This window comes from Sardina pilchardus, chromosome 8, assembly GCF_963854185.1.
Source record: "Sardina pilchardus chromosome 8, fSarPil1.1, whole genome shotgun sequence".
NCBI lineage: Eukaryota > Metazoa > Chordata > Actinopteri > Clupeiformes > Clupeidae > Sardina > Sardina pilchardus.
Genome location: NC_085001.1, coordinates 72,086 through 84,206, shown reverse-complemented (window position 1 = coordinate 84,206; position 12,121 = coordinate 72,086). Strand labels below are relative to the sequence as shown.

General features: G+C 41.9%; 1 protein-coding gene across 1 annotated transcript; it reads left to right on the top strand.

Annotated features, from left to right (window-relative positions):
- The first annotated feature begins 978 nt into the window (after positions 1–978).
- LOC134088335 (chemerin-like receptor 1) lies at positions 979–9,940 on the top strand. The gene is made up of 2 exons (XM_062542248.1): positions 979–1,082; positions 8,508–9,940. Exon 2 carries the CDS (start codon positions 8,516–8,518, stop codon positions 9,560–9,562), a length of 1,047 nt encoding a protein of 348 aa, XP_062398232.1. The 5' UTR covers positions 979–1,082; positions 8,508–8,515; the 3' UTR covers positions 9,563–9,940.
- Positions 9,941–12,121: the final 2,181 nt, after the last annotated feature.

Genomic DNA, 12,121 nt, shown 5'->3' with positions numbered 1-12,121 from the left:
AGCTTGAGGTGGTACGACAATCAAAACCATCCTAACCGGGTAAACCAGCTGAAGGTGTGTTTTCACTAGAGTTTTGCTGGTCTAGCTGGTGAATCATCATAGGGTGGTCAAGTAAGCTGGTTAACAAGCTGGTCAGCCAGCAAACCACTGTAAGCTGGCTGTTTTTTTTTCAGCAAGGCTGTTCAATTTGCAATGATATTTCAGTCCACTATGATCCAACATTTAGAGTTTTATTGGGCATCTTCCTGTGCTTAAAAGGAGGACGCAGACTTTTGGGGAAGATAGCTTATTGCCATATAGCAGTTGGACAGAAGGAATCCTTCTCTTTTCTGTGATAATAACACAGTCAGGCAATGCCTAGTTTAGGACAGTTCATTGGATGTGGGTTACACCAATAAGCTGATAGCAAAAACCATGGAGGTATTATAAAACCTGGAGAAAGTGAACAAGTCCCACCCCCATTCATTTCAATGGGAATGCTAGGCTAGTGAAAATTGCCAAAATTGAACGATTTTTTCAGGCTTCAACATGGCGTTTCAAGAGGCTTGTTTCCGGTGCCGTTTTACTTAGCCAATTAAGTGCCAGGTTACTGATTGACGTAAGGTACAGAAGGAGAGCTCGTGCCCACACTAAGCTCGTGCATGAGCTGAGGGTGGAACAGCCACCAATCAGCATGAGGAAAACTATGGGAAAACGGCACCGGACATGATGTATTTCGGGAAAATGGCAACGAGGAAGTGCCTTGCTAATCGGCGAAGCTAATCAGTCAAATCCTGACCCCCTGGCAAAAACAGATCTACAGGCTGACAGCTGCAGACCACATCTATGAACTATGCTAAGCTAGGCTAAAGGCATGAAACTAAGGAAGAGGGACAGGGGGCACTGACTGAAGAGAGCACTGGTCATCAGCAGTTTGATGGGGGAAGTAGCCACAGTGAAAACAGCATGTGCAACTGAGTGATCACAAGTGTGTCATGGGTTGCTAATAACAAACAGGATGTCCCCACATCATCAACGTCATCAATAGCAGGGTTGGCACCACAATTTGAGCTCTGGTGTCAACAAAGAAGTCTGTGGAGGAGGTAAGAGCCCACTTTTCAAATAGTTCTATTCACTTCTGTTTCATCTATTTACACATAATATTGTACAATAATGATATTTTTATCCATGTCAAGGAATTCAATCTCAGCTAAGCGTCAGCAAAAAGTCAGTGTTAGATTTAAACAGTGTTAAAAGTGTTCAGTGTACCGTGTTAAAAGACCATTACAGTCAGTGTTCTGGCAGTGAGCACATCAGCTACAGAACATCTCAGATTTACTATAGGGTCATTCCGTGTCAAATTACCCAGTGCTGGAAAGTGACCCTCTTCAAAAAATCTGAAAACAATCACAGGTGTTTTTAGACTAAACCTATGCATAAATCTTAAATAGTGTATCGGTATCACTAGTTGTTCCAACACTATACAGCCCTTTGAAGGTTCATGTCATTTTAAGCATTGTGTTGAACAATCCTTTTTGTTCAACTTGCGACATTATTGGCTCTTTTGGTATTTTACTCACATTAGTGAAACTCTGTGAATACAAGGACATTTCCTTGTTGAATTACAAAATCCAATCAGATGAGACATATCTTGTGTAATTTGCCAGGAATAAATCTTATTTTGAGAAAATAAACTCATCAAGTACATAAGACTGACTGATCATACATGCAGCAAGAGGATTTAGCATAATTATTTGTAACAGTTTTCTATAGACTATAGAAGCTGGAAATTGATAGTCATAACAGAACATATTGTATATTAATAATAATAATACATTTTATTTATATTGCGCTTTACATCAAATAAATGATCTCAAAGTGCTACAATGCATACACACATACACACACACACACATATTAAAAGAGCACCACACATGGTGCAAAGTGGTACTGCAGATCCAATACATGTTCAGTGGATTTATAGAGAATATTTTCCAAAAATCGTATCTCAAATAATGAAACTCAGCAACAAGCCCACATTTTGGACAGATTATTCTAACATGCAGAATGATATATGGTAAAATGTTTAAAGATCCAGTTAACTGTCCACATGGTGAAATGAGAAAACAAAAATGGGCTTTTTGAAAATCAAGCCCAATTACAAAGAAATGCTCTGACAATATGATAATGATTACAATCAATGTTACAGTTTTTTCAATCGCTAACAAGCGTTTGTCCATTCATTTGACACATTTTCAAAACTCTAAACACAGACTCTCACCTACAAAACACAATTGGCCAAATGGATCATTTTCCTCTCAAAAGCACATTCCATGTTGTTACACCACATTTTGTTACATATACACTAACTCGTCATTTCTCTGCACACACTAACTTTACCAAAACACTGGAAACCTGACTCAAAATGAAGTTATTTTGTCAAAGAATGAAGCTTGTTTTCACTTCACAAGATACATGCAGTCAATCAGAGTACACTAGGTTTCAAAATACTGGCTACTGTTGACATTACAAAAACTGCATAGACTTTTATGTTTCAGTTTTACAGGTATTTGCATGCAAAACATGCAATCAAGCATTTTTACACTAAATTTATTGGTTGGGAACTGTATGTCCAGATGTAATGTTCACATTCAAATGCATTCCAGTAAAAAGCAAATCTTTTTTTTTTTTACTGTTCACTAGGCCTAAAGGAGGTGCAGTATAAATCCTGTTTACAGTAGACTATGATAGAACAGAAAACGTTTTACAGCATTGCAGTGAACAAAATATCCATGGAACACAAGAGCATTCTGAACAAAAAACAACAGCAAAAAGCCCAGATAAAAAGGGGGTGAACAAAAAAAAAGCACAATATTACTGTGTCTAATCTCTGCACCTGCTCCTCTCAGTGCTCCTGCACCTCTCACTGGGCCTGGTCTTCTCTCACGGCCCCTTACTCTTACTCTTCCTCGTCCAGACATTACAGTATTTGTCTTTTTCTGTTTCTGTTTCCAAAAACATCACCTCCTCTTTTTACTGTGTAAGTGTCAATGTCATAGAGAGAAATAACCCCTGCCACTGAGTCTAAGATGGACTGGAATCAGCTGTGGTTGGCCCAATCAACATGATTTCATCTGTGTGTCAATTATTCGATTGTTTGTTTATTATCAGCTGAGATATATTGCTTTTGAATTGATAACATTGCAGAAACAGAGGTTTTTATACTGTATCTAACATTTGGAATATTGTTTTAACTATTGTGGGATGTTGTGTGTTAACATTTGAAAATAATACAAAAACGATCCATTATTTTGTTGGGAAGTATAGTTTGTCTGTTAAGAAAATGTAAGCATTGTGAAAATGTATTCACTGACTGCATACTGTGTGAAAACAACATGAAATGTGTGAATGGTATGGCCACAAAAGACCGATGCTGTGCTAACTGTGTTTAGAGTTTTGAAAATGTGTCAACTGAATGGACAAACGCTTGTTAGCGATTGAAAAAAACTGTAATGCATGGACATGACCTTATAGTCCATATATGAGTGTGGAACAATGTGATGAATTTGGGTCACACACTTTTTGAATGAGAAGCCCTCAAAGGCTATGATGTCTTTTCACATAATTAATTTACAGCCATTTTCAGAGCTTTGGAGAGTAGTCAGGTAGAACCCCAGGATAGGTGTGACATAAGGTACTAATGCAATTTTTTTGCATAATCTGATAGTTTAGGGGGTGTAGACTCAGAATCTGACGGGTGCCGCTCCGGCACCCTTGAGCATTTTCCTTAAAATTACATCATCTGCCACACCCCTTTTTGATCATAGAAAGTCGTCTAAATATACATTAACATATAAACCCATCATGTATGGTATCAAATTAAAGCTCTTCTCATGCAGGAATCAGCTTTGACCATCAAAAAGATGAGAAAAAAAAAGATTTTAATGACATAATCTGCCACGCCCCCTTTTGTTGACCATAAAAAAAAGAACTAGACTCACATTACTGTATAAAACCCATCATGTATGGTATCAAATGAAAGCTCTTCTCAAACACAAATCAATGATGTCAATTTAAAAAATGCTAAAAATTATCCCTCCAGAGAACTGTAAAATCTGGTACGGTCACACCTCTGAAATGGTAGGCTGAGCAACAAATTGTATCAACCCTCACCAATTAATCAAATAGACAACAAAGTAGTACTTTATCACAGATTTCTGAAAGCAACTATATCAAGAACATGTTGCCAGGCTGGCCTTGTACACATCACAAACATCAAATGTCTCCTCCAAAGAACATTCATTCAATCAGACATTTCTCCCTCGCTGTCATCAGTATCCTCCACTGAAAGTCGAATTTTTATTTGCACACTGCTCATCACCTTTGCAATGGATCCCTGAAGCAGACGACCACCTCGTGACCCAAAGAGAGAGCCATTAAGAGACCAGGAAGGGCAGTACATCTGCTACACATGTGGAGAGTCCGGTCACACCAGTCAACAGTCATGGCCAAGTCACCCGGCAAAGACATGCTCCAGGAGAGGCAGACAGTGCACAGAATACTCCACCAGAGAGCGAACCAAGGCCCCCTGGTTAATCAATGATCAGGAGTGGGCTGGCAGACTGTGTTGACACTGAAGTCGACCAGTTCCTGAAACAAAATGCATTTGGTCACTGCTGGACTGTTGACCTGATGATCTCTGGAGTGAAGACAAGCTGCCTTTGGGACACTGGGTTTGAGGTCACCACCATCAAAGAGTCTCACTTTAGAGAACACTTTGGGGAGGAACAGCTAAAGTCCACCCATTGGGTGGAGCCTATGGACTGAACATGCCTGTCCTTGGTTGTCTTGAAGCAGATGTTGAGTGTTTTGGAGCCACTCTTTAGTGGCGGTGCATCTTCATACTGAGAGACACCCATCTGGATGTTGTAAAGATGTAAAAATGGGCTCCCTGGCATTATGGGGATGAACATCATCAAAGATCTAGTGACCTCTCTGCTGGGTGTGGATGCAATGAGGATGAAAAGGCTGCTCCACCAGAGGCAAGTGTCCGTCGTGTGTTGGCTAGGGTCAAGAATGAGGTGGAATTCTTGGATTCAGATGGCAAAATTGGGTTTGTCAAGGTGGCTGGCAGAGAAGTGATCACCATCCCACCACACAGTAAGAAGGTGATTGAAGGCTGGTGCCTCCAACAGTGGAGTGAAGCCACTCCAAAGATCAGCATCCAGAAGGGGCTTCTGGTTGCCAACATACTCGGAAAGGCAGCAGGTGGAAAAGTCCCTGTCGGGGTTATGAATACCTGTGAGAAGGCCATAAAACTAATATCCAGGGCCAGGGTAGCTGTGGTGTCCAAGTCACAGAGGATCTGTCCAAAAGAGGTGGTGGGGTTTGATGAAATGGATGGGGTATTGCATGTTGAACAGTGTTCAGGCTACCGAAGATGGACACCAATGTATACCTCTTCCAGTACAGGTAGCTGCAGGAGAGCTTAACTCGGCACAGCATGTAAAGCTTAGTGCACTGTTGAAAAGCTACGGGGATGTCTTCTCAAGCCACGACAATGACTACTACACAACTACAGTGACACATGACATAACATATAAACTGGTGACACCCACCCGATCAAAAGTTCAAGCGACATGTACAGGACATAGTGGGGCAAAGAGAGTAGTAGCCCCTGGGCATCGCCAGTGGTCATTGTGCGAAAAAAAGACGGGAGTGTGCGCTTTTGCTGCTTTCAACTACAGAAAGCTGAACATGGTCATGTGCAAAGATGCATACCCACTTCCACGGATAGAGGAGGCGCTTCATGCACTGGGCAAGGCACAGCTGTTCCCCACTTTGGACCTGACATGGGTTACTTTCAAGTGGCTATGGGTGACCAGGATAGAGAGAAGACAGCTGTCTTTACCCCGTTTGGTGTCTATTCTTAAAGCATTAAAAAAATGATAGGATGAAAAATATTGTTTTCTGTAATTCTGGGGGGGGGGGGGATCCAAGGACAGTCATAACTAATGTGCTTAACTACCTGGGAAGTACCTCACAACATTGCTGTCAAATTCAGTGACAGATTCAAGGGAAATTATAACTAACATGCTAACTAACAAGGGTACATCAGACTTGCTATAATATTCACAATAAAATGAATTACTATTGAATGATTGTATTCCTGTATGTATTAGGCCAGGGGTTCTTAACCTTTTCAACCTTGAGGCCCAATTTGTTATAGTAGAAAGTGGCCCGGGGTCCATTTAATATTCATCATTCACATCCAAAAAGCGCACGTTTTTGTATTTATTGGTAGACATTTCACAAGTGCAATTTCATTACGTTACGTTAACGGTATTTGTTTTTAGACATGGCTGGATTCACTTAATGGTACCTTTCTGGCAATGAACTTCTGGCCATCCATTCATTCTAACACGTTGGGCAAGTCTCCCCTTTAGTGAAATGTGTAGTGTCAGAATCAGTCAGTTTTGTAAGGATTCTTGTGAGTGCATAGGTATAACGACAATGTGCTAACGTAGCTAGCAGCATTTGCAGTACATATCCTCGATACGGATATACCCACAAGGTGAATGGAATTAAGTCTCATGCATTACATATCTCTGATGTCTTCATTTGATAATCTACCCAGTACCGCGGCCCTTGCGGCCAACAGGTGCAACACTGAACATGTCTTGCGGCCCTCTGGTTAAGAATCACCGTAAGTCTGGGCCCTGTGGTTAAGAATCACTGTATTAGGCTAAATGGCAGTTCCATCATTTATTCAATTTAATACCAAAATATGACATGATTTAGAGTCAGCTATTATGCGGCAAAAAGGAACGTACTGTAATCTGACCTTAAAGGTCACTTTGCAAATGGTATTTTGTTCTCTGAAGGGACCTGAACTATTTTTTTTCATCTTTTTGATGGTCAAACCTGATTCCTGCATGAGAAGAGCTTTAATTTGATACCATACATGATGGGTTTATATGTTAATGTATATTCAGATGACTTTCTATGATAAAAAAAGGGGTGTGGCAGATGATGTCATTTTAAAGAAAATGCTCAAGGGTGCCGGAGCGGCACCCATCAGATTCTGAAAGGACACCCCCTAAACTATCAATTTATGCAAAAAAATTGCATTAGTACCTTATGTCACACTTATGCCCAAATTCCACAAAGTTCTACCTGACTAGAGGGGAAATGACACAAGATACTGTACCTCTGATTTGATTGGATTTTTCTGTTCTTCTATTCATATACTTTTACTAATGTGTGTGAAATACCAAAGGAGCCAATAATACTGCAAGTTGAACAAAATGGATTGTTCACCGTAATGCTTAAAATAGCTCAAAGCTTTTGAGGGCTGTAGTTTTTGAACCATTAGTGATAGAGATATACTATTTAAGGTGTATGCATATGTTTAGTCTACAAACACCTGTGATGTTTTTCCGATTTCTTGAAGAGGGTCACTTTCCTAATTTAGCTGAAATTGGGTGATTTCACATGGAATGACCCAATAATGGACAGCAGAATTATCACACAGAAAACACACAAAGTACTACCTCTGTGTGCCACCTTTCAGGGACACCGGGGTTGGCCAATCTTTTCAAGCAATGGCTGCTGCCTCAATTTAAACTGTTTCAAAAGTACTGATGAGTGCTCCATGGCCTTCATTTAAATATTCATTCTGGAAGACTCAGCGCCCAGTCCAGTTTAGATTAAAGTGTTGAAGTTTATATTCTAATCCTATGAAGTAGTTTTACATTATAATCCTATGAAGTATTTTTACATTATAATCCACATTCTAATCCTATGGAGTAGTTGTACATTCTAATCCTATGAAGTAGTTTTACATTATAATCCTATGAAGTAGTTATACATTATAATCCTATGGAGTAGATTTACATTATAATCCTGTGGAGTAGTTTTACTAATCCTAATACCTTGGCTTCTTATGTCACTGTACATCACGCTGCATTTTTCACAACTGACCCATCACAAATTGCTAACTAAAAAAAAACACTTTCATATTCTAAAGCAGAAAGTTATTAGTCATCCAATTTTTTATGTCTCTTAAATTATGTGTCAAGTTTGGCTAATGGGGTTAATTCATCTGGCTTTATGGAAATGTATAATTGTGTATCATCTGCATGAGAATGGACGTTAAAGCCATGTTTTCTAATTACAGAACCTAGAGGAAGCATATAAAGAGAAAATAACAGGGGCCCTAGTACTGAGCCTTGAGGCACTCCATATTTTACTATAGTCTGGGACTGGGTAGATGGTTCATTTTGGACCTGTACAAATTGTTAGTTAGTAAGGTATTGGCAGTTAGTAAGGTATGACCTAAACCAAGCGCGGAGTCTTTGATGCCTATTGAATGTTCAAGCCTGTGAAGTAGTATGTCATGATCTATGGTGTCAAAAACAGCACTGAGGTCAAGGAGGACTAGAATTGATGCATGTCTGTTATCAGCAGCAATGAGGAGGTCATTAAAAAAACTTGAACTAAGACTGAATAATTACTTCTCTTTGTAGGTTAATCAATGGAGCTGGATAACAATATGGAATTGGATTATTATGACTATGGCAATTACTCTACTGACAATTCAACAGCCGAGGAAGAGCATTCCATAAAATCCCAATCGACCTGCTTCACAGAGGAAGCTTGTTTCACCCTTGTGGTGATCAATGGTGTTATTTTTGTCTTGGGTGTCTTTGGAAACGGAATAGTGATTTGGATCGCCGGCCTCAAGATGAAGAAAACCATCAACACCACCTGGTACCTGAGTTTGGCAGTGTCTGACTTCCTTGTCTGCGCAATCCACCCCTTCAACATCGCTCATCTGGCTCTTCAGGACTGGGTGTTTGGCCTCTTCCTGTGCAAGTTCACCTCCTTCATGATGTTCGTCAACATGTTCAGCAGCATCTTCCTGCTGGTCTTCATCAGTGTGGACCGCTGCGTTGCCGTGGTGTTCCCCGTGTGGGCCCAGAACCACCGGACAGTCCGAACCGCGTCCGTCGCCGTCCTTCTGGCCTGGATGCTCTCGGTGGTTCTCAGCATTCCCTCCATCATATTCCGGGATGTCAAGCACCATATGGGCAAGAGCCACTGCTTCAACAACTACGGGGCGGACCCACACAGCCACGCCGCCATCGCCGTCAGCCGCTTTGTCTCCGGCTTCGTAGTGCCTTTCGTCGTCATCATCGTCTGCTACTCCGTAATCACCCTCAGACTCATGGGCAGCCAGATCAAGAGGTCGTCCAAGCCCCTGAAAGTGATGACGGCGCTCATCGTCACCTTCTTCATCTGCTGGCTGCCCTACCACGTCTTCATCCTGCTGGAGCTCCACCACGGGGCCTACGTCCAGCAGCACCTTGTGCACGGCCTGCAGTTTGGCACGCTGCTCGCACTAGCCAACAGCTGCCTCAACCCCGTGCTCTACGTCTTCATGGGCAACGACTTCCGGAGGAAGTTCAGGAGCTCTCTGCTGTCCAAAATGGAGAACGCCATGGGAGAGGACGCTCGCACCACCAGTCGCTTCCTGTCACGCTCCAGCTCAGTGGACACAAGGGCTTCCACTCATATCTAAACATCTGCAGGTTCCCTTTTCTCTCTGCTGCTCATAATAAACATTCTCATGAACAGATGACAATCTAGACTGTCAGTAGATAACCTGATGGCATGAACACTTTCTTTAAATCTGAACTGCATGTGTTAAAGTATATAATATTCTGCTTAAGTGATGTTGCTGGGGGTGGAGGGTGGAGATTATGGCTTATTGTCCCAATGAAGTATGTTATGCGTGTGGGTGTAATCAGTGTGTGTGTGTGTGTGTGTTTGTACACATAATGTGTGTTATGCATGTATTGTATGAATTTGAATGTAACACATAGAACAAAGAACAATGCAAACATCACACAACACAGATTATTGTAATATATCATATAAAATGTGTTTATTTGTGCCACTCCTGTGTGTTGTGTTATGGTTATATCCATTAATTGGGAGCCAAGCTGTGAAGGCTCCCATTGTGTTTCTACCTTTTCTAAATATTCTTCATTTTTCTTCAATGGGAGTCTATGGCAGCCCATAGAACCATCTAATAAAAAGTTTTGAAATTTTAGCAAAAGTTAAACTAATCAACGCCTGATCAACACCAAACTTGACACACCTGATCTTCAGACTGCACAAGCTGCCCAAACGTTGTGCTTTTTTGTCTCCATATCTTAAACTGTTCACCATAACAGCCAATCGAAATGGGTGGTGAAGCCACCAAACAGGGAGTGAGCTCATACCTCAGCAAGCCTTTAACGTATCAAAACCAAAGGAGGTACATGGACTTCAGACGCCATTGGTGGAATGCTCAAGAAATGTGGTGACCGTAGTCCTCTAGGGGGAGCTGTTTTGGCCTGTAGCTGTTGATGTGCTTGGAATGAAAGCTTACTTGTGGTGTCTGGTAATTAGGGTTGGGTACCGACACTCGGTACAAATACGTAATCGGGGCGAACATCAACGGTAGTAACCATCCCGAAATACAATGTGAATTTCGGTGCCTCATTTCGGTATTACCAAATATGCAGCTGCGTAATCGCGCCCTCTGGTGTTCGCAGTTAAAAACGGCAGCGTCAGTGCACACACCACTGAGAGGTCAGCTCAGGAGTCAGGCCAGAGAGCCTAAGATGTCGAAACAAAAGCGCTCTAAAGTGTGGCTATATTTTACTAAAAAGGACTAAGAAAATGCCATATGTAGTAAGTGTTTGAGGTCGTTTGCCTGTAAACACGGGAATACGTCTAATTTGATTAAACATTTGGTGACGCATGGCATAAATCTGAAGGCCGAAGCTTGCACCGTTTTCGCCAGCCTCCGCGATGACCAGCGTGGGAGTCCCTGCCAGTGCCTACCCAAGATGAAGCATCAAGTCAAGCAGCTATTGAGATACAGGACGATGATGCCAGCAGCAGTTGTTCCACAGGTGAGTCAATTTAGATCTGGCTAAGCAGTCAACTGCATGCTAATTTCTCAGATAGTGAAATGTCATGCTATGCTAGGCCTATTCAAAAAAAAATCTCGTCAGGTAAAAGTCATCGGTAAAATTAATTAATATATGTATATGTGTGTGTATATTTACATAGCCTACAAGTGTAGTGATACACAATTAAACGGCAGAAGGGGATCATCCGTGTGTTGCCGTTTAACCGTTAACCTAACGATAGATTGCAACGTTGATGAGAAATGCATGCATTCCATGGCATGACCGGTTACAGCTAAAAACAGCAAGAAACCAGCTTAGGCTGGTAGCTGGTTTTAGTTGGTTTTAGCTGGTCTTTGCTGGTTTTCTTCCAGCTATTGGTGTAGCTGGTTAGGCCACCAGCTAGACATGCTGGCGTAACCATCTGAGGAAGCTGGTCGTGCTGGTGTGACCAGCCTGTCAAGCTTGACAAAGACGGGCAAGCTGGTTTTCTAGAATGACCAACATTAGCTGGCATGGCCAGTAAAAACCAGCAATGTAGACCAGCAACACCAACTAAAATGACCAGCTTGAGGTGGTACGACAATCAAAACCAGCTGAATGACCATCGTAAGCTGGGTAAACCAGCTGAAGGTATGTTTTCGCAAGAGTTTTGCTGGTCTAGCTGGTCAACCATCATAGGGTGGTCAAATAAGCTGTTTAACAAGCTGGTCAACCAGCAAACCACCTTTAGCTGGTCAGGCTGTTTTTTTCAGCAGGGTACTCTTTAATATCTGCTGCAAGAAAAACAGCAAGACACCAGCTTATGCTGGAAGCTGGTTTTAGCTGGTCTTTGCTGGTTTTCTTCCAGCTATTGCTGGTCTTTACTGGTGTAGCTGGTTAGGTCACCAGCTAGATGTGCTGGCGTGACCATCTGAGGAAGCTGGTCATGCTGGTGTCACCAGCCTGTCGTGTGGGATACAGATGGTGACCAACCTGCCAAGCTTGACATTGTTGGTGTAAGATGCTGGTTTGCTAGAATGACCAACATAAGCTGGCATGGCCAGTATTAACCAGCAATGTAGACCAGCAACACCAACTAAAATGAACAACTTGAGGTGGTAAGACAATAAAAACCAGCTGAATTACCTGCAGGGCTGCCAAGTCTCACGCAATTAGACCCATTCTCACACCACATG